This window comes from Diorhabda carinulata, chromosome X (assembly GCF_026250575.1).
Source record: "Diorhabda carinulata isolate Delta chromosome X, icDioCari1.1, whole genome shotgun sequence".
NCBI lineage: Eukaryota > Metazoa > Arthropoda > Insecta > Coleoptera > Chrysomelidae > Diorhabda > Diorhabda carinulata.
Genome location: NC_079472.1, coordinates 61,779,211 through 61,802,933, shown reverse-complemented (window position 1 = coordinate 61,802,933; position 23,723 = coordinate 61,779,211). Strand labels below are relative to the sequence as shown.

General features: G+C 31.3%; 1 protein-coding gene across 2 annotated transcripts; it reads left to right on the top strand.

The window, feature by feature from the left end:
• Positions 1–632: 632 nt before the first annotated feature.
• LOC130900742 (NPC intracellular cholesterol transporter 2 homolog a) lies at positions 633–22,549 on the top strand. 2 transcript variants are annotated; one of them, XM_057811557.1, is made up of 4 exons: positions 633–1,876; positions 11,763–11,873; positions 19,815–20,017; positions 22,437–22,549. In XM_057811557.1, exons 1-4 carry the CDS (start codon positions 1,792–1,794, stop codon positions 22,518–22,520), a joined length of 483 nt encoding a protein of 160 aa, XP_057667540.1. In that variant the 5' UTR covers positions 633–1,791; the 3' UTR covers positions 22,521–22,549. The 2 variants fall into 2 exon arrangements, with proteins under 2 accessions (XP_057667540.1, XP_057667539.1); XM_057811556.1 differs by having other exon boundaries at positions 1,631–1,876; positions 20,949–22,549.
• The last annotated feature ends 1,174 nt before the right edge of the window (positions 22,550–23,723 follow it).

Sequence of the window (23,723 nt, the reverse complement as noted above, 5' to 3'; positions counted from 1 at the left end):
TTTGTTATTGTAAATATTTGTTTATTTGCAAAATTTACTATAATGTGATGCGAGTTACTCGTTTGTCGCTAATACTAAAAAAAATGGTGGAAAATTTTCAAATTGACACATTGTTTGTTAATATTCAAATAATACACTCAAATAATTACATGGAATTGAAATAATATTGTTTTTATAGATACCACTAAATAAAATGTGCATCAAGTTTAACAATACAATTGTTGCTACTTAAGTTTTGAGATACGGCAACACTGATGTGAATATGTAAAATCTGACATCGCCGTCATGAAGCTTGACATGTTTAATGGTGTAAATACCATGTGGGTGATTCCGTTCTAACTGTGATATTCAATGTCCTGTATTGTTTTTTTGTACTAGTCATTAATTAATAATCAATTAATAAAAATTTTGTGTTAATTGAATAATTCTTAAGATATTTAAACATTATTTTTATACAATATAACTTGCCACTTAAAGAAAACTTATACTACATCACTTGAATGTCAGTACCGTGTCATGTCCATTCCTAGAATTTACCGATAAATTATTAATTTTTTTTGTCGTAACAAATGATTTAAACTAATTACCTTATAAATTCTAATGTTTATGATCAAACTGAGGAAAATTGATGCACTTGTTGTTTAATATCTTAAGTTACCATGTCAGTACCGTGGATAAATGAGTCAGTACCGTGGAACTCAAAATCCGACATTTGTGTCTTGCTCGTGATACTTTGAAGTTGTAGTAAATTCCTCTTAGAGTTTTATTTTTACAGTAAAATAGATGAATAATATGCATAAAAAAGTTAGAAAAGTTAAATTTTAAAATCTTGAAATTTTGAATACAAAAAATCACAGTTAGAACGGAATCACCCATGTACGTGTTGTGTACAGATACTTGAAACATTCACATTAGGTGATTTTCTTTTTTTTCGGCGTGGATAGAACCAACAGCATTGTGCCGATTAACTCGCTTCGACTTTTGGTAATGAAGCATCATCTTGAACAATCTATGCATAGAAGCCAAATCCTATGAAAGCTGTTCGCCAATAACGCGCTTCGATGGTTGTCAGATTATTTCGAAATAACTGGACATGACGCCACCATTCCATTAGACCAATGTAGAACGGCCAATACTAAATGATATAACAGTATTTGTCCACCAGAAATAGTCGAAAAAATCAAGGAAACAAATTGTTGAAGCGAGCTCTAATACATCTGTTTTTTTCACAGGCAAAACATCGAATTGATGGTTCATCCGCCTTGTTTGGCACCCAATGATTTCTTCTTATTCGGTGGATTCGTTCAAATCGTATGTTTTGGAGGTACCTCAATCGCAATCGATTCAAACGCATGTATTGATCTCAATGGAGAAATTTTGAAAAGCAATGAAATCACATCCAATTATAAATATTTGTTTTTATTTGTCCATTTCAAAAGTCAAGTATCAACCCTCGTAGACTTTATATTTCTAATTATATCCTCATGTAAACAATGTTTCCTATACAGAAATGAATGAATTGATAAATATTTCACGTAAAACTCACCAACACATGTATAATTTAAATCAAGTTTACTAGGAAATGAGCTTAAATTTTTTTATTGTTTGGCATCGTTCATTTAAATAAATAACTACTGTGGTTTTGGTGGGGTTCAGGGACGAATCTTCATATTTAAACATATTCTTGGAGTGAGAGTAACGAATTTAGCTCAGTAGTCTAGGTAGTACCTACTCGAACGGAAATCAAAGTAGTTATTACCAGGCTAAGTGAAGTGTAGGTACCGGTTTAATATGAAATACATTCTAATTGTTTTCTTATGTACCGCGGCGTTTGTTGCTGCTACGGAAGTTAAGAAATGTCCTAAAAATAAACACGGTGAGTACTTTCTACATAATATAATTTATTTTCTAATATTAATGTATAAATAAATTATTGTTAATATTGTTAGATTCATTTATACTATAATTATTGTTCATTGAATAAAAAGTAATAAACAAAAATTTGGTTTTTATTCAATGTTTTTCGAAAACAAGTTTATTTTTACAAATAAAACTGTACTAAGAATATTTTTCGATGAGGTAACATATTTTCTGTTTTTAAATTGATTAATAACTTTTATTATTACTATTATTTTGTTTTGAAATAATTTGTCTTGTCTTTACAATGAATTAATTAAATTTCTTTCTAATTTAAAATCCGCTGTATAAGTACTATCAAATTAAAGAAGTGGATCCGTAGCCTTAGAGAAACTTTAAGTCATAACACTCTATGAAATCTCCAGGTGAGATATTTTCTATATTTTTTTCATAATTACACCGTAAAAACGAAGATTTTGGAAAAAAAATCATCGAAATCAGATGATTTTTCGATTGTCTATAGCCAAAAAACGAGGGGACTGTGAAAGTATAGAATCATCTTAATTTTTTTTGAACCAAACTATTTCTAAAATTATTTTGCATAATAATTTGTCGAATGTTAACAACACAAATATTTATGTGGACGTAAGTCCAAAAACTATCTACATAAAGTTCAAAGAAATCACAACAACAAATTATATGATATTGAAATAGAAATAAAAAAATCTTCTAGTGAAATAAACAAATTAACAAAACCAGTTTGAAATTGAATGAAAGTACAAATATATAGTAAATTATGCGATTAAAAATAAAAAGTAAAAGTACATTCCGTCACCGATGATACAATCTAAAGCCGGGTTCACATCTCACATAAATCCTTGTCTTGTGTAGTTTTCGAAAAAAAATTTTACGACAATTTTTGTTACTCATGATGGACGCTATGCGACAGTTGTCGTTTTTTCAACAAACGTCGAAGGATTTGCGACACATAGTGATTTATATGTGGACTTATTAACTACGTAAATAGAACCCCGTAGCGTTCAACCAGCTTACAATAATATCATTGTCAAGAACTTACTTGATGATGGACTGTCTAAGAAATAAAGCTGCATTGATATAACACATATTCTGGTGGTTACAGAATTTCCAGAAGAACAAATGTAGAAGAACGAACACTAGAAGATATTGCCAGCTACACAAATACTTTCGAGTTGAACTATTTTGTGTTTTTCAAAATACACTTATACTTACTAACAATTATACTGTCCGATGCGCGTTTCGATAACCAAGTTATCGTTTTCAGAGACTAAAGGTAAATTGTTCTTACCTTCAGCCTCTGAAGACGAAAACTTGCTTATCGAAACGAGCTTTGGACAGTGTAATTGTTAGTGTTGGTGTAAACAGTATATTTAGTATTTCTGAATTTTGATTTTTGTTCCATTTGTTGCTTCTGGGTAGCAATTCTCTTTATTTTTGAAATAAATTCTGTTTCTTTAGAATATTGCTTATAAATTTCTCATCGACTTTCAATTTTCTGACAAATTTTCGTAAATTGACTCCTAGTTCTCTTAGTATTTTCCGCTTTTCTACCTGATCCTAATCAATCGAAATACCTGTCTTAACACACCGACGATAATATTTGATTTTCTAGCTTTTCCTCTTTCTTACAAAGTGATCAACCATATAAGACATAATGTTTATAGTTGAGACAGTTAAAAACTGCCAAATTATGAGAAACTTCATTTGAGAAGCTGTCTAAAAATGAGTTTTCATCTCCACAACTTTATACCCAGATGCGACACTGAAATTATTTCAATATACAAGAAATGATATACCAGAGAAGGCAAAACGAAGGGAAACTACATGCTAAGGTAATGGAAAAAAGGTTGAGAGGTTAATTGAGGACACGTTATTGACCTTGAGAAGGTTTCGATATGATGGAAAGGAATGACATATGGAAGATCCTAAAAAGCAGAAGAAAAGATGAAACAATGTCAAAGGGAATCTAATGACTACATAAGAATATAGCGAAATGCCCAAAAACGAGCTATGAATAAAAACTAAGAATATATGGCAAGAAAATAAAGACGAAATAGCTGAAGATAATAGAATCGAGGATGACATAAAGTGGAAAACGGAATTAGACTCTTTGGAAGTTTCCAGTAAAAGGAAAAAATACTGAAAGAAATAAAAATTCAAACTTGTATATTCACTATTGGGTCAAAAAAAATCCACCAGGAAGCAAAAGGAAAATACCTATCTGAAAAATATAGAAACAAAACCTAAAGATGAAATGGAGAATTTGGGAATTTAGAAATATTTGAAGAGATAAAATGTTTCATGAATAGTAATAAAAAAAGGAAGACCATTAAAAATTTTGAATGAGGAAGTTAAAAGAGAAACCAAAAACATTGAATGGAATTTTATAAGACGGAAAAAACAGCAGGATAGTGAGTTAGAACAAATAAACCAGATATTGAGCAGTCCGCAGAAACCATACTAGTCGTAAACTAGAACTGCTATTGCTTCTAGGAGCTACAGGTAAGTTTGTGTGTACTCGGTGTACTACAAACATGGTACCAGTTAGTTTTTATGTTCGATCAAAATGATTTATACAAGAAATAGGAACTAAAAGAAGACATTATTGTCGTTATAGCGTATGACATATTTATTAAAAGTTGACTTAGTTATTGAAGTTGACATTACAATTATTAATAAATAGAAAATAGCTAGGCTGCAATGAATGCAAATGACAGTCATTAGTTTGCTAATAGCTTTTACGATTTTTCGATGTTATGTCGTGTATTTTTTACCTTTTGGAGTTTCTAGAAGATAACCAGTGAGATGTGCACACACCTTAATACTGTAATAAATTAAAAATTATCCCTGTTATCGGTACAAAAAAACATTCGAATCCAAGTGCTAGAGTAGCATCGTAACTGTTAGTGATAGTTACCGCTTGGTTCACTTTTTTTATATTTGTTTTGTTTTAATTCAACCTTTGATTGAATATTGGATTAATAAGGTCGATAATTATATTTTTATATTGTCACTAGAAAAAAGAAGAAGCTAGTTACTTGTATTAACTGCTTGATTGGAATAATTACTGAGAAAAAATATTTAGCTGGGTTGAAGCGTGGGTAACGTTCACAAAGACATTTTCAGAGACGAAATTGATAAGTCGTCATAAAAGTATGACAGTATTGATTCACTACTATTATACAGGGGCGAGCAGAATGGACGGAATTATGGTTTTCATAAAAAGTCCCAAATAACAAATAGGCATATAAGAATAGAGATTTTCAGGCACATCAACAATGTTGTTAGTCCAGTGATCACAGCTTCTGACCCACGAAAATTAGTTATGTCGCTGATTTTCTGGATTTAGGTAGTTCTTAGGATGTTTTATCGATTCAGTGAAAGTTAACATCAAAATTTTGTGAAGAAATGTGTAGAAATTTTCTACAAAAAAGGTCTGTGTAATTTTTCCTTAAGAGCTGTCATTTCTTTGAAAAATAGGCTCAAACATCTTACTAAAAAGTATTCGCACCACGTATGAGAGAAATTACGTCCCCTGCTGAAGAAGAAACTGCTGTATCTCCTCGAGAACTCAACATTTCGGGACGTAAGAAAGTGCATGTTACTCTTTGGAGTCTTTACTTTTCAACTGTTTTTGCAAAAAAATTCAGACTTGTAAAATTTTATTGGAAAACAACACGAATGGGATTGTTTTTTGCTGGTTGTCTAGGTGAACTTAAAATACATATGTCTGTGACTCTGCTACACCCAGCAGCGAATTTTTGCTTGAGGTGAGGGTTATACCTTTGAACTCACTCTGTGATAGGAAAAAAATTACTTTTACTAATGTTAGATTTTTTCATGGTTGACGAGTTTGGTTACTTTTTTATAAGTTGTTGAATTTCAGCCATTTTCGCAAAATTTTCCAAAAACTAAAGCATACATTTTGTAGCTTCAATTTCCTCCCAAAATAAGTTCGTAAAACCTTCGGTTTCTCATTTAAAATTTGAAAACTCGCACCAAAACGGCATTTTTTTCTAAAATCTTTTTGGGATTTTCGAGGGTGTGGATGTAGAGGTGGTCGATAATAGGTGAAGTATCATCTCATTTGAGAAGCTTGCATTTGCTTTTGCATAAAATCATTGAGGGAATAAATGTCCTTCTACACACAAAATTTACGCTGTCACCATGTTGATTTGATACCAAATGGACTCTTTTTTAGCCTTCTTCCACGAAAAGTACAATCTGGTGGTTCATATTGTAGGTACTAGAATTACGATATTTTTATTAGCTTGTTCTATTTTCGAAAAAAACTCACTGTTGACGAGAACAATCTAAAAAACCTTAAATTTTGATCTTTGAGGATGAGAAACTTCTTAAACACACATTAAATCGAAGAAAACTCACTTCTAATGATAAACCCGAAGGCTTTACCTAAAATTTCGTACTTTGAAATTTTTTTCATTAGTCTAATTTGAACGAACTAAATAGGGAATCATTTGTAAAACTAAAGCAACTAAAGTAACACTTTTAAATTAATGTATTCAGATTGTAAAAGTATTACATTGAAATATATAATTTGTCCAGAAAAACAAGTTTCAATACAAGAATTAATTTTCATTTCATGATTATATATTACCGATAATTAGATTTCAATTATTTAACTGTGATTATATATAATTTATACAATGTTTTCATTTCACTGATACAAAGGGTTTTATATCAACAATAATTTTGGTCAGCAATTGCAAATTATTTAATTTCAAACGAAAAAACAAAATAGCTTTAATCACAAACAGAATAAAATAAAATTAACAAATTTTGTAAAACAGTTTTCTTATAAAAAATGTAAGCACTGAAAATCTAGGTTAGACTCTCTGACATTGTAATATAATAAAATACTATAAATTTTAATTTATTGATATGAGTCAACGTAGTCTCCATTTTTTTCGAAGCACTGTTGAAGATGGTGCTCCAGCTTTTGAATTCATGAGTCGAAGAGATTTCTCGCCAACCGATAAAGAAGCGTTTGACATGTCATCAAAACTTTCAAAACTTTTACCACTTAAGTATTCTTTTAGCTTGACGAAGATTTGATAATCGCTGGTGCTTAATCCAGGAGCTGAAGCATAATAGTTCGTCCAAATGTCTTAAAAAGTCCCTGTATTGCTATAATTGAGTTAAATGTTCAAAATGACCATTATTAACTTCTTGACAATAACCGAGGCAGTTTTGGAACCCACACGACCGTCTCCTACGACTGCCACTAACATAAATAGTGACCTAAACACGCTTAAATCTTAGGGCTTGTTAAGGACAATTCCTTGAAATGGGAGTTAGACATTACCGCCTTATCTAGAAAATAAAATTCCTTCTGTTTTGCGCTGTTATCAGTTTCCAAAGAACTGAATTTATCCACCTCCTCAACAGTTTATTATGCCCTTATCGAGTAGCATCTCCGATACACCCTTCCTTTCTAGGATACATGTGGTATGACTCAATTTGAGCGAATCTTCAAACTACAAAAGAAAGCTGTTAATTATTCATTAGACCTAAACAGCAAGGACTTCTTTGAAAGATTAAAAAAATCTGACTCTTCCTTCCTTATTTATCTTTGAATCCGTTTGCCTAATTCGTAAGCACGATTCTCCAATTTTACTTAGGAACGCGAAGCATGACATTTACTTACCTACTCCACGTTAAGAATGATTTAAAGGCTCAATATTTTACAATGCAAAACAAATGCCCAATCACTTGCTAATTGAAATCAAATCGATATCATCCTCTCCCGAATTTCGCAATTATTTTTATGTTTGTTTTTCAGTTTTTACAAGCTTTTGTCTACAAATTTTTATAATTTTTTGACATTAAAGCATTTCTCTGACTCTTTCTCTCTCAAATCGTGAAGCCTAGCTGGTCATTCGATCATTCCACGTCTTCCAATCCACCTATTGGAAAAATCTCGTTCTAATTTCTAGCTCTACGTGTAAAATGTGGTGAAGATAATCTAACATAATGTTAGTGAGGTTCTATTTAACATAAAAATATAAACGAAATAAAAATGTAAACATAATGACGTAGCTGGTGTTCTAGCAGCTGATCGTTTGTTTACAAAAACATGCGCATGTCACAAACCTTCTATTATTCTAGTAACCTTGGATCGATCCATCTCATTTGGATGATTAACATCAGGAAAAAGTCTTTGTAATGTAGGTACTAGTAAGAAGTTAATCAGAAAATCAAGAAATCTAGATAAACCTCACCATAAGTTCTCAAAAAAATAAAGTCCAATAAGACACAATTCTTGCCATAATAAAAATCAATTTTCTCATTTATGATTGCACCAAATTTAAAAAACTTCATAACGCCAAACGGAGGACTAAAATCCGTTTCCAACAAGGAGCCGTACGACCCCCTTTTTATTTGAAATTGTCGAGGGGGCGCTTATAATTTAGATAGGGTGCTGGATGGGGATGATATTCCTATACTGTACATACATTATAATACTAAAATTGAGTTTACACAATTGAATTCTACGGTGAATGATTTGAGACAGAGAATATCTAAAATGTGAAAAAAAAATTCTCGTAAAAAAATTCTCATAAAATAATTTGTGAGTATTTATAGATAATGCGATAGTTGGTTTGTTAAATGTATTTTTTTTAAATAGCAATAAAAAAATGTATATAAATAACCAACAAACCATAATAAACGAAATAAATCTCGACACATACTACTCAAATTAAAATTTATCGACGCTAGTAACAAGAGAAAACGTCATATTACCATTCAAATGCTATAATTACCGGTACTTATCTAACAGTAGCTGCTTGTGGGTTATTTGTGTATATAATTATAAAGATTATTTTTGATGCTTGATTTGTGTCATGTAGACATGGGGTGACCAAATGACAATAGCTTTCGGCTATTTATCAGAAGCCATTTATAGTACAGTTGCTGGAAATAAATTATTACAAACGTAACCTCGATAATAACCTGAAAACTATTTGTATTTCTACCATTGGAGGTTATCACAAAAATTCAAAACCATAATCGTACCTTTCAAAAAAGTCTGCTCCTATTTGATATATTTTTTTTACTCAAATAATATAGTTATTTTTGAGAAATATAGGAAAGAGTACGATAGACACCCTACGACGATCATCATGGAACTCTATACATAGACTATTGATACCTAACCTAACCTAACCTAATTTAACCTAACCTAACTTAACCTTACCCAACCTAACCTTACAAAAATTATTAAATTTCCATTTTATTTATCGATTTTTCGTAAAAATAATGCATTTGCATACTTTTTCCACAGAAACTCCTCTGCGCAAACGTCAATTATGACATTTCACACACAGATAGATCTTGATGAGACCTATCGAACAAAGTTAGCCTTTCTAAGATAATGGCCACTTCCGGTATTTCCGGAAGTAAATGTTTCCGCATAAAATAGATGTGATAAATCGAATTCTCGTGATATCGATAGTCTGAGTATGGAGTTTCATGACGATCGTTGAGGGGTGGCTTATCATACTTGTGCCAAAATAAAAGAAGACTTAATTTGAAAAAAAGTAGCAAAAATCAGTTGTCAATATCTTTGTCCTGTCCCGATATATCTTTAAGATGTGAGACGTGGATGCTTAAAGCCGACAATATGAGTAAAATAGAAGCGTTCGAGATGTGGTGCTATCATCATAAAAACAGAAAAGGTTAATTATTTCGGGCAAATAATGCGAGGTATCAAAAACAACTATTCCGAGTAGCTACACATAGAGACCAATTCAACTAAATTCTAATGGAAAAGCCTACGGAGAAGGTCGAAAGGCTCCACATCGAACTAGATTGGTCTTGGTTTATTTTCCCCATGCTATAAATTGAGTTTACCGCTTAACTGTGTCCTTTTTATAGCTTATTTTCAATCATTTCTAACCAAGAGTGAAGTTTTATTATTTCTAGTTCTGATGTTTCTTCGAGACTAGCATTTGACGTCGTTTTTTCGGCAAAACAAAGCACCGACAGAGTAGATACTCGATCTTTTATTTTATCTCCCCTATATTTTTTGCAATGTTTGTTTTTCATAACTTCCCATTATTTCGAGTCTTGCACCAACTGTACAATGTCTAGTGACCTCTCCAATACTTTTCTGGATTGAGCGTTTTGTGTTTGCTATTAATTCTCGGCCAAATCGCTATGGATGTTGTCTATAATAAATTAGAATGTAGAGTAGATTGTTTTTCGATTCTTCGGAATACAATCTATGTTAATTAGGCTTACAGTAAATTGTTAATTAATATGAGATAAAAAACTTCATAATCAAAATGATTCAGGAAAAATGAGCATCAAATATGAGTCGTTGGTAGATCAAAACATTAACATTCTAACCCTTTTGCGAATAATATTTTCAAATTTTATTGAAGGAAAACCGGATAAGGAAATATCTATCCACGGATTTCTACCACGAATATTTTTTTACAAAATTAAATAAATTTATGCTAAACAAGTGGATGAAAAAATTTGGGACACATGTTTTCAAATTTTCATTGAATATTTGAGTGTCGAATAAATTTTATTTTTATTTGAACTTTTGTATATTTACATTTGAATGTTCAAAAGAAAATGTTGAGCCTTTCATTCACTCACTGAACATATTGTAAGTATTTTTAAGGTTATAAAAAATACTTACAATATAATTTTCTATTAAATGTCTCCTTCGTTGAAGAAAATTTGGAAAAATTTTGGAGCCTCAATTTCAAAACGAACGATGTGCGTTAGTGCGAAAATTTAATATACACGAATTTTTTTGATGAATTTTGAAAATACATCACAATTTTTCGTCATTTGTTTTCTAATTAGCTGACCTTTGTAATAGTTAAATGATTCCTTCTATTTTTTAGGTGGAATATGTAGAAAAACACGTATTTAAAAATTTTTATCCACTCCATTAATATTTCAGTTCAGTTGATTTTGTAAAAAAATACTCGCGGATAACTTCACATGAGTGTTTTAATGTCTCTTATCTGTCATTAAAACATTGAACCATACGAGATTGGTCCCAGAAGTACCTGACAAAACATATTTATTTTTCATTGTAATCTCCTTTTAGATCTATACACTTTTCCCAGCGATGTTCAATAACTTCGATACTTTTTTTACAATAAGAATCGTCAATCTCGTCAAAACAACCAAAATAATCCGAGGATCCTAAATCTGGCGAATAGGATGGATATGGTAGCAATTCAAACTTTATATCAATAATTTTGGCCATTGCAATAACGGATTTGTGACCTCCTGCATTGTCTTGATGAAACAAAACTTACTTCTTAGCCAAATGCGGTCATTTTTGCTTGATTTCTTCGCTCAAATCTTACAATAAGTTCTCATATTACTTGCCGTCGATAGTTTTTCGTTTTTCAAGATAATCAACGGAAATTATCCCACCCGCATCTCAAAAAACCGACGCCATGACCTTGCAGATGAAACGGACTTTGCCGTGTTTGCGTTGTTTGTTTCGGGTGTGAAGTTATAGACCCATTGTAAGCAAACGCGGCACCCATCTTGAGCACACGTGTCCATATTTTCAGTTAATATACACTTTTTGTGTATATCTGCTAGCACGCGCACTTTCAGTCGACGATCATCCAGTACCGCTTTGTGGAATCGTCACTTATTTGTTCGACCATTTTAAGCATTTGCTATATACAGTGTAATTCGTTAATCGCCCAGAACAGTTTGAAATGAATATTATGTTGTTTGGCTGAATTTAGTTCATCATAAGTTTGGTAGTAATTACCAATTTTTTTAAATAGGATTATCGTGTTGTGCCAAACTCAAAAGATATGATATACATATGTTTAATTTCCAAAATTTTGTTGCAGGAATAAAATACGATGATCTAGAAGATCGTGTTAATCTTCAAAACTGTACAAAACCACCGTGTGTAGCAAAAAAAGATACATTTTTGAAGGTTGAATTCAAATTCACTCCAGGTAAGTTCAATTCAAAGCCATTGGAAATAAAGACAATTCCTAATTTTTTTAAAAAAATAGTATATACAGAAAATCATATTAAATATAAATTGATTGAATAAATGCATATATTTTCTAAAGTAAACAGATTGACCAGAGCTCAATTTCAAAAGTTTAGAGCGCAATTATAACAAAAAACGTAAATTATTGAATATGAGCACAAATTTATAGCGTTGACTGTAATATCGTGTAGTACCGGCTTAATACTCTAAGCAAATTATTATCATCTGTTGTCGAATAGGTCTTGCTATAAAGCCGGTACTACACGATGAAGCGCAACATTGGCCTCTCAATGTTGGCTGAACATTGAATGAAGGCTAGAACCTTACCGAAAAAATAAGAATGTGGCAAAAAAGTAAAAAACAAATATGAATTCTTTTGAAATAAACTGTATGGTACTGGCAACTTTGGTTTTCCATACAAAATGCGTAACGTTCAATCAGCTTAGTTCCAATGTTGGGAGCTCCAGTGACACGGATCGAGAAAATTTGATATTCGAATGCTAACGTTGGAAGCAAAACATTCCTCTAATGACATGCGCACTACGACTACGTAATGCAGTAATGTCAAAGATACGGCCCGCGGGCCGCCTTCGGCCCCTGATGCGTATCAATAAGGCCCGCGATGTTTTTTAGAGCTTTTAGACTTCATTCGATTCCTCTACGGATGTTTTAAATACTCATACTCTTAAGTCTACGGAATTGTAACTAAATTAAAACAGAAAACATCAGGGAATTTTGTGGGATTTCACTGTAAATATATATACACAATACAATTCTGAGTTCGGCATCAAAATATCAAATATTGGAACATATAAAAATTGTTAACTGTACATTGGATATTAGCGTTCAATTTCTAATAGCTCTTTTTCCAGGTCATTTATTGTTAAGTTGGTCAATGTATACAACAAAGTTAGTAGAACAAAATTGGTATATACAACATTTCAAAGCAATAAGTAGTTATTCTTGTTTCAATTTTTCAAGTTGATCATTAAAAAATGAAGGTTAATTGAAGTAATTTTAACTTCTTGTTAAGACAACATAATATACACTGAAAAACATGATTATATCACACATCAGCAATCTTTTAACATTAATAAGAAAACTTTCGAATATTTTTGATAGTGTGTACGTTATGGGTAAAGTTATATACAAATGGTACTACAGAAAACAATGATCTGGATATTTGGTTGTGTTCAATTTATTTTAGGCTATTGCTGAAATGTCAACATCTTAGAGAGATACATTCCCTATTCAGAGTTCTGTCATTTGTTAAAAATAGAGTACAGCATCTCTAAAAATGACGCGTTAAACGTTTACGTCAATATTTGCAATCCAATTTTCATTTATTTTATCCAAAAGTGTTTATTTTCTATTGTTATTTTACACACAAACATAAAAAGTTCCAAATATTACGATTCGTGAAATTAACTGTCTAAAAATATTTCCAAATACTTTCAGTTTTTTAAGGGGGAAGTTATGAGATTAAGTTGTGAGCTGTTCAATTCTCAATAAGCGAAAATCAGCTTCGTTGCTGCCTGCCTCAGTTACACTTTCATTTCACATCATACAGAACCATTTTTGAGCTGTAGAGTCGTGAACTGCCAGAGGATAAGTCTTGATCTTATGTGGGTAAAATCTGCGAGAGTTATGTGATTCAGATGTATGTAAAAAAGTTTTCTTTCCTTAATAGTTACAAGCAATTCTAAATTTTTAACCATTCTTCACGGCACCTCCGTATTGGTTACTCTATCATTCCATGGTATTCCTAAAATGCGTCTATACAGCCACATTGCAAAAGCTTCTAATTTTTGTATTGTTGCTACTTTTTGTGTCCACCCTTCCATATCGTAAAGCAGCGTGGAGAGTTAGTAACATTTCGTGGCTCGCCATCAGGTACCAATGCTTAGGTTGCTGTTGCTCAAGAGCTTTCCCATTTTTATGAACGTGGATCTTGCCATTTCAATTCGAAACTTAATCTTTGAATCAGTGTTTCATTGTATTTGAAGAGGTGTACTCCCTCAATGGGAACTGTTTCTGTATACAGATCTACATTTTCTCTTACCAATCACCATAAATTTGATTTTCTTTTTGTTGATCTTAAGCCCAGCTTTGTCAAATAGGACTTAAAGAAACGTATCTTTCAAAAGTTATTAAAAAACAAACAGAAGAGACCTAAAATCAAGAAGATTTAAAAGCATAAACATGTCAATAGGTCTAAGAAATAAGAAGCTGAAGAGATATTTTTTTTATATAATATAACATATTTTGTTTTTACTTATATCTATTTTGTGATTATTTGAAATCGTTTTTCACCTAATTAGATGGCACTAAGACAAAAAGCAGGAAATGAGTTATGTGTTGCTGGTGCTTTTTTCTGTTTTCCTCGGATTCTAAAAAGAACAACGAATGAAACTTCTATCATTATTGTATCTTCTTGGAAGTATGCAAAATGATCATTGCTCAAGGCCATGGGAGTCATGATTATATAATAATATATTAGGTGAAATAATGGCATCGCCGCGACATCAGAAACAATTAGAAATAATGTTTAAATAATTACCATGTCAAGAATATGATTAGTTGTTTAAAAATTATCTTAAAATTGTATTATAAATATTATTTTTCTAGACCTTGATAGAAGTGAGATATTATTGGTACATCATATACAAAATAAAAGATTTTTAAATTACAAACAATGAGCTGAAATTAATTAAGCGTTGAGCATCGATTACGCATACTTTGAAGGATGAATATAAACCAACCGTGACACGAAAATCTTGCTGATTATTTTAGTCCAAGAGCCGGTCGCCATTTTCGACTAAGGTATTTCCACGTGTTGGAACTTTTTTTATATCTTATTTAATATATTTAAAGTAGAAAAATCAACTTCTGGTAGGGTTAGAGCAGTTGCAACAATATCCACTGTTTTTTGCATATTGCAAATTTTTTATTTAAAAAAATGTATTTTCACAAGTCTGGCTTTGTTTCCAGATGATTTGCTCGGTTTCTGGCTGTTTCAGTAGCAGTGTGAAAGCTGAGATTGTCCTGTTGAGTTTTCTCGAATTTTTCCAATGACTTCTGACAAACAATTGGTTGATTACCATTCCGTATTGAACGTACCATGTCGCTTTAGCATTATAGTAATGCCAAAGAAACAGATAATCATTTGGTATAATCGTGTTTCTCTGGTGAATAACTTTTATTTGATTCTGCTCGTCATCCCGGATTCATCACCAAATCCCATTCACAGCCTTCAAAGCAAAATTGGGTTCAAAATTCCAAAACACTACGTAAGCCTTCATTAGAAATATACTAGATTTTAGCATTTGGTTTTTTTCTTACTCTACTCTATACTTTGCTTGGATTTTATCATTCTAAAGTCTGAATAAGGCTTACGTGGGCATCTTATATTTTTATTTTTTTTTGATATGAAAACTTTTCAACATTTTGTTTTCATCATAGTTTGCAAGTATTTCTTCACTCACAATATATTGGAAATAGTATTAAGTTTTGACTAAACTCTTTTCGATCGAATATTTTGCTCTTTAGCTATATATATGTATGTGTTAGTAATAATAATAATTGAGAAAACAAACTGAAATCTTCTTTTATTTTTTAAACAACTACATAAAGCTAAATCCTTCTGGCAGCTACGAATAATTATGATTTGATGGATGTTATTGACCAAGGAATCCTTAGTAAACAAAAAATATAATTTTTAATTAATTGTGAATATTCCATGAATGATTATTTATGATCCGATATTAGTCGACTTGACATTGACCAGTTTGTGTACCTCAATTCGAAGCGCAGTACAATTTTTGAAAGTAGTTTTTTACTGTAAACAAAAAACAGGGAGGTTGTTAATTGAACGATGGTTCAGGGTTAAATATCAGCAGATATAAATGATTATCCCAAAACCGAAATATGTAAGTTCAATTTTTTTTATCGAAAGACTGAGAATGAAACACAATTCAGTCTTGAGTTTCCACCTGAAAACTTTATAAATCATCTTCGAACTTAAGACCAATATACTATTTCGTAAGAAAAAGTTGATAGTAGATACAGAAAAACTACTAATAAGTTTGCGATTCGATTCTACGAAAAAAATTTGTGGATTTTGTATAAGCAAACTAATTATATAGAAAGGAGGGAAATTCGTATCAAAATACATAAAATATTTTCCCTTAACATATGTACAGTGATTTTCCCAGCAACTATCAAATTATTTCATCAAACATGATCTCAGCTTACGTCATACAGAACATAATATTTCACTTAAATACATAGGACAGATATCGCAGTATTTAGAAAGTAGATTGAAAGGTCATTTTCACATACTTAAGAACGAAACATATAACAATTACAATAAAGATCTAAATAATTTACAGTTCTATTATATAAATTAATTTCTCTTGTTATTTTATTTTTATTTTCATATAAATAAGGTAGAAAATCAATTTATTGGTATGAAAATGGTCAGTGTCGAATCATATTTTGATAAAGACTGAAGTAAGTCGAATCGTCAACTTTAACATGTTATTTTAAAAGATCTAACAATTCGAAATAAGAAGATAAAGAAAGTTAAACATCACATTTCATGCTATTTTATGTTTTTTGAGGATGAGTCTAAACAGCTTTCTAAATTCTTATCAATACAATTAAAATGTTTCTCAAATCTGTTATATCAAATTCATTACTTCGACACAAAGCAAAAGCTAGGCATCTATTTAAATTTTGAAGATATGAAAAATAGTTTAGTAAATTTTGAAAATTAGTCTGACGTTTGTATTAAAATAAATGAAAGCATTAAAGATTATCTAGAAACCAGATGATATATGATTTGAAGATTTTGCGTTAAAAGAAATAACAAAACAACGAGAAAAATTTTGTTTATGTTTATGTTTCTAAATCATTTTGATTTAAGATCTATTCTGATTTAAAAATAGTTTTTTTTAAACAGGGAAAACATTGACGATTCTACTACTTTCATTCGGAAAATTTGCGTATTCATAATAATCAATAGATAACTTCATGAATATCAAAATAAAAATAGAAATCTGTTCTAACAAGAGAAATTAGTTTCCACATTTCAAAAATATGTAGAGACGTCTATCAAATTATTCGTAGTTGTATCAAAATTTACAAAATAGAGTTTGACATTTTACTCAAATAATTTAAGTATTTCAATTTCAAATCAGAAGACACCTTGAGACGATTTCGAAACATAAACATATGAACAGGTCCAAGAAATAAGAAATTAAAGAAATTTATACAATTATGTGAGCTAGATTAACCTTAAGGCGGATTCCACAAGTTTCATTTCAAGTCATAAATTCGTTCCGGCCTTGAAAAATGAGATCATCAGCGTACAGCAATGCTAGGAATCCAATCTTGTAATTTATCCAAAGAATAATGGATTTTTTTCACTCTACACTTCAACAATAAGAATCGCCCTTGACAAACACCTTGAATTACAACAATCGATTTATAAACGGTCAAAACATACTTGCGATAGATTATGATTAAGTTGGGGAACTCCATAAAATAAAAACAAGAGAATAAAAACTATAATAAATATTAGAAGTAGGCACTTTGCACTTTTACACATTTTCGGAGGATATTTCTTTGAACATGAAAGAGCATTCCAAGATTCTGGCTTATAGAGTCATAAAGGAAGTTTATTCTATCGATAATTTCGTTATTTGTGTTTGCATAAATCAAGCTTTTAAAATATCCCTAAAAGTATTAAAATACAACCAATTATTTTTTGGAGAGCTGATGAATAAATAAATAAACATTCTTACTATCGAATATCACTCACTGACATATGAAAAAACTTGAAATTATGTCAAATAACGTGATCTTCAATTGAAAATTCGGAGAGTATTCAAGTATTCAAAATTAATAAATTATCCCTTCCTTATTCTACAATTTGATAAGGATAGATTAAAAGGAATAAGAAAAATAAGGATATGTGGCACTTACAGTAATTTGAAGTCTTGTCCCTTGATGAACGTGAATTTCGTGCTTCTGTATTGAAATACTTGTCGAGTCTTCTACCGCTCTATGCATAAAAAATCGTGACCGTACGAATCCTACTGACTGCGCCAGTTATATTTTCCGTCCGTCCGAAAATTTATTTTTCATAATTTATTAAACTCAAAATTACAATAGTTTTACAAGGTTGAGTGAACTGAATTAATTTCACAAGCTATTTATCTACAATTCATTACCAAGTGTTTCCTTTAAGATATTTTGTATTGTATTTGTACTTCTGATGGCCAAGTACAGCTTTTCTTCTGGTTATATTCTTCAAGAAATTGCCAACAGACAAGAAATCTCAAGTCTTCATAACTGTGATGTGAAAGGATTTCTTTTTTGTAGACTTAGCAATTGTTTTAAATCAGGTCTATACATTTGCTGGGACTTTTATTCCAAGATTTCAATGTCTGAGCTCTGGACAAATTTCATGAGCATCTTTCCAATCTTGGGTCTGTCCTATGCTCAAGCTGCTTTTTATTTCTTCATTCATTGTGTATTTTAGTCTGTAAGAAAAAATATTAACAAAATTTTCTAATGCAAGGCAATAGATATGGTAGATTCTATAGTGTTGAAGTATGGGATTTAAAAATATCTACCATTAATCGCTTAGAAGCTTTTGAAATGTGGTTATATAGACTCATGTTCAAGATACCGTGGACAGCTATGCAAACAAATGATGCTGTTCTTAATGGAGCAAATTCTGTTCGTGAGTTGGATAACCTTAAAAGCGGGCAAATAATTTATTTGGGACCAAGAATGCGTGGTTGCCGCTTTAATATCCTCCGGTTGATTATGATGGGTAAAGTTGAAGGTCGTAGAGGAATTGGAAAGAAACAAGCCTCTTGAATAATATTAGAGAATTGACTGGGATAAGAGCTATTTAGACTAGCTCAAGATAGAAAGAGTTTTGTCATGCTAATCGCCAACGTCAAGAAGATGAAGGTAAATTTCCGAAAACTTGAACCGCCAGATGATGCTAAAATTTTTTTCAAAGCTTGTCCTTGATGAGAAAAAATAATCCCTAGACGAACTTCAACTTACAAAGCTTCGTTTGCCCTTAGGTCCTTATAAAAATTTCACGACGTATCTCCGATAGTATTATATTTAGAGACAAAAGTTACAAATAAAAAATGAAGCCTATAAAAAACTATAGAAAAAAAACCTATGGCCATTTGTGACGTGATTCTATTCGTTTGGTAATTATGATCCAAAATATCTGTTTGTGAGAAATCGATAGCGAGTTTTTAATCGACGAAGGGTGAGAAAGCAACGTTGTCCACCCAAAGTAAAATAATAGATTTACCAAGTGCGGATCCAGAGGAGAGGTCATGGGGTTCATGACCCCCCTTAAATCATGATTAATTAACTTGGTTTTTTGTTTCAAAGTCGATGAGGAATTGACGTTTAAAGTAAAAATTGCGTAAATCGTCAAAAACAACGTAATTAACTTATATTTTGTGGATAAAAGGCTTAAAATACCATGTCTTTGGGGAAGGACTCGTCTTAATACTAATGACCACCCCTGTGTCTAGACCCTGGATCCGCCCTTGATATTCACGTGGAAAATGTATTCAACCTTTCAAATAGGTTTCAAATATTGTCAGATTCATTTTTAAATAGAATCGTTTTCTCCAAAATCAATATTTCCGCATATATTTAGTGTATTAAATCGGAGTGAAGCTGAGGAGCAACCGAAGTCGGTAGAATTAATTCCTTTGAAGATTGGAAAAAACTTCTCAGTTTTCAATTTATTCAACTTTTTTACTGTGTAGTTTCTTAGTAATAGAATTTTTGTTCTCAGGAATCTGTTTACATCGTCTGTTGTCTATCGCTTATCATTTTCATTTTTTTTTAGATCACGATGTAAAAGGTGCTGTGAATAAAGTAACTGCTGAAATCCTGACGGCAAAACTTCCCTTTCCCGGTGTAGACGGACAATCAGCATGTTCTCACATCTACGAAGCAGATAAGAAAACTAAGGTCGAAAATTGTGAAATGAAAGCCGGAAAAGATTATTATTATAGTGACGGATTTGAAGTTTTGAGAATCTATCCAAGAGTAAGCGAAAAACGTATTTTTTTTTGGGTCAAACTTTGATTTGACATAACGGAGTTATGAGAAAGAAATAGAGAAAGATCATTGTGGTGATAGAACCCATGATGATCATAATAACGTTTTATCTTTGACAATGCTTACAAATTTAAAATAGTACAAATATTGTTTAGTTATTGGAATTCCTTTAGTAGGAAAACATCAAATAATTAGCTCTTCATTACTTTTAACATATTTTATCTATTGCATTGACGTGTATGTATGGAATGTGGGCTGAAATACCGTTTCACTACTCCACATCAAATTTCTTCTCAATGAATGGTATGAGGTATCACGTCATTAAAGTCTTTTCATATCAGACTATCATCTTCACGGTTTAAGCTGGCTTGGAGAAATTTTCTTTAGTGTACTATTTGGGTATTGGGTTGATTATTTTCTCAAAATTTAAATGAGTGTTCACAATGTCTTTTCCATTAAGATAACACACGTTATATAGGAGTTATCAACAATACAAATACAAAGTTTAATATCTTAAAATTTAGCTTTTCTAACTTTGACAGACCCGCAAGGTTCTGCCAAGTCTCTCTCTATAGATATAATAAAAAGATTTGACAATCTTTCATACTTCATGGTCGTAGAAGTATTTAATTATTTTTAATTTTGAAAAAAACCTTTCTATTGTCTCAACTGAGACAGGTAAAGTTTTTATATCGTTTCCACTCACATAGTGATAATAATTTGAGTATAGAAGTATTTTGTATCTTGAGCCACATCGGCTTTATTTATTAATAACTTGCACTGTAACATACTGTATAAATCCACCGTTTTTATTGTGATAAAAACTATTGGGATTATCTTTTGGTATGAATGCTTTATCTTTAATTTTAACATACATAATTTTAATTCAACAGCTACTAACTTTTCCAATTATTTCCAGATTCAAACAAATATTCATTGGGAGCTCGTGGAACCAAGCAATGGGAAATCTCTTATTTGTTTCGAGTTTATTGTTAACATCACCAACTAATTATATTCATATCATATTGAAAAAATAAATTCATTACATTACTACATTTTAGTTTATTTTTTCACATTGAATACAAACATAATAAATTCTGCACCGGTAGGTTTTTAATCGACACTATCATTTATCATGTTTGTACATATTTCGGTATGTGCCTACGGGAAGGTATATAGGACTTAATATACCAGGAGGCAGCGGCTTTTTTTCCAAATGACGAATTCGAAACTTTCCTAAGGTAATATTATTCCATGTGGAATTATTCTTACACAAAATTGATATCAACTAGTAAAAGAAAACAACCGTCAGTCGTGCGGAAGACAAGGGATGATGCGTCAGTCGAGTGCGTTAACTTGACAAAAACTATGAATTTTAAATTATCTAATCCCACTTTGAATTCTTCCACATCCTTTTATACACACAAGGTTAGTCCCAGAAGTACCTGGCCTAACAAAAAAACACACAAATATTTATTTTTAAACGTAATCGCCTTTTAGCTACAGTTTTCTGTTCTTCATGGTTGGGAAATTTTTGACCACTAACAATACTATCTTCTTAGCCAAATGCTGCCGTTTTTGCTGGATTTATTCACAATAAGTTCACATACTAGTCATCACCGTTTATAGTTTCTTTTTTTTTCAATATAGTTAATAGTAATTATCCCACGCGCATTAAAAAAAACCGAGGCCATGACCTTGCCTTCAGATGGAACGGTCTTTGCCTTCTTTGGAGCCGATTCTCAATTTTCAGTCCATTGCTTTGATTGTTTTTTGGTTTCGGCTGTGAAGTAATGGCCCCACGTTTCATCCAAGGTGCAAAAATTCGGCTTTTTTCCTCTGAAACATTACCAAACATTCGATGGAAATATCCTCAGCGCGCTGGTTTTGTTCCAGCATATATAAGATCTCTTTTACTCTGTTAGCATATCTGTTGGATGTAATTTGATAAGTTGATAAGTTGGTTCATCACATTCTCCAATTATCAAGAAATGAGTGGTCAAATCTTCAGTCAGTCGCTTACGTTTCCATCCAAACTGTCATCTTCTTAGAATGCATAAACATAATTTTTACTTATCGAACCTAACCAGTTTTTCCATCAATTGTAACCACAGCAATCATTTTCATTTTCAAGAACTTTTCTAACAATCTACTTTCAAGATTTTACGGCTCTACTGGCGTTGTTTTGTTGGGATCAATGTTGGCGATGGATTCAGCAAAAAGTGGGCAAACAAATAATTGTTTGGAGTTTTATAGAATGATGAAAAAATTGTCGGTTACACACATACATACATATGAAATTAATACAAGTGTGATACTTTTGGATATAAAACAAATTTCAATTTAAAAACACTATTTAATAAAGAGTTTCGTAGAAGAAATTCTAATTTTTTTTTTAAATTTTTAGATACAAACTGTCGTACAATGGGCCCTTGAGGGATCAGACGAGAAAAATTTAATGTGTTTTGTAGTACCTGTCAGTATTATTTAGTTGAAAATCAATAAACTTTTAAAAGATTAGTTTTTTATTTTCCCAGCTCCCGATTCCACGCTTACAATTTAACTTATTTGCTTAAAATTATTGGTATTCTATACATGTTATTTTTGCCTTCAATATCTTTGAAAATACTCTACATGAGGATGTCAAAACAGTTTCATTCCCAGTAATGTAGAGCCTGCTCTGCCACACAGTTCACAAATCATATTGGATGATGTTGTTAACCAGCAGGACTGAACGTCCTATCTAATCACCTTCAAGAACAAACCTGTCACCAACTAGAGCCTTAATGGTATGCAGGAATTTCGCAGGGAAGAAATAAGATTATAATCCAAAGTTCTACATCACGAGAATCAGTTTCTGGAAGGTACAAAGACTGGCCTGTATATGTACAGCAATTAAAACACACCCAACTACCGTAAATTTAAGACTAACCGTACTCGTACATAGTTTTTTTTTTAATAAATACTCATCAAATTGTTCATGCATTAACAAATAAGAAATGCGATAAAAATTCTTCAGTTAGCACATGGATTTTAGGATACTTTGCTTTAAAATACCTTTCAGAGGGATTTAATGCGTTTTCAAAACGACAACTCCTCTTGCGTTTAACATCTGCTAATTAGAGTTGAAGGACATTTACCAAGTGTCCAAACATGTTTTAATTTTCAAGGCGACTTTTTTTTATTTACTAATTTATATTATTATTATCACACATATCTTATTTGTAAATAATGTTGTTTACTAGTATATGATGATTATTTTCAACCATTTTGTTATTTTCTATCTATCAATAGTATCATAGGTTACGAAAATTTATATTATTTCTTTAAAAAATTTTACAACCAGAAAACCAAGTTTTTTCAGATGGTTATAATTATCACCTAAACTACCTAATCATAATTCCAAGTAGACGAAATCGTCCGAAAAGGAAACTGAATATCAACGTGTCATCGAAGAATAATTTTCTGCAGAATAAGATAAACAACTAAATAGTGTAAGGTAAAAGAATGTAAGAGGTCGTTGAATAAAAATTATCACCCACTTTGGAGGCCCAAAAGTGTCTCATTTTCGATTGTACAAATATTCACATAAATATTGAGGAAAATCAATTTCCAAGCCTAGTTGAATTAACTTGTTCAGGCTTTCCCAAACCAGCTTTAATCTTAACATTGAAGCTAAGAGCTTTGATAGCTG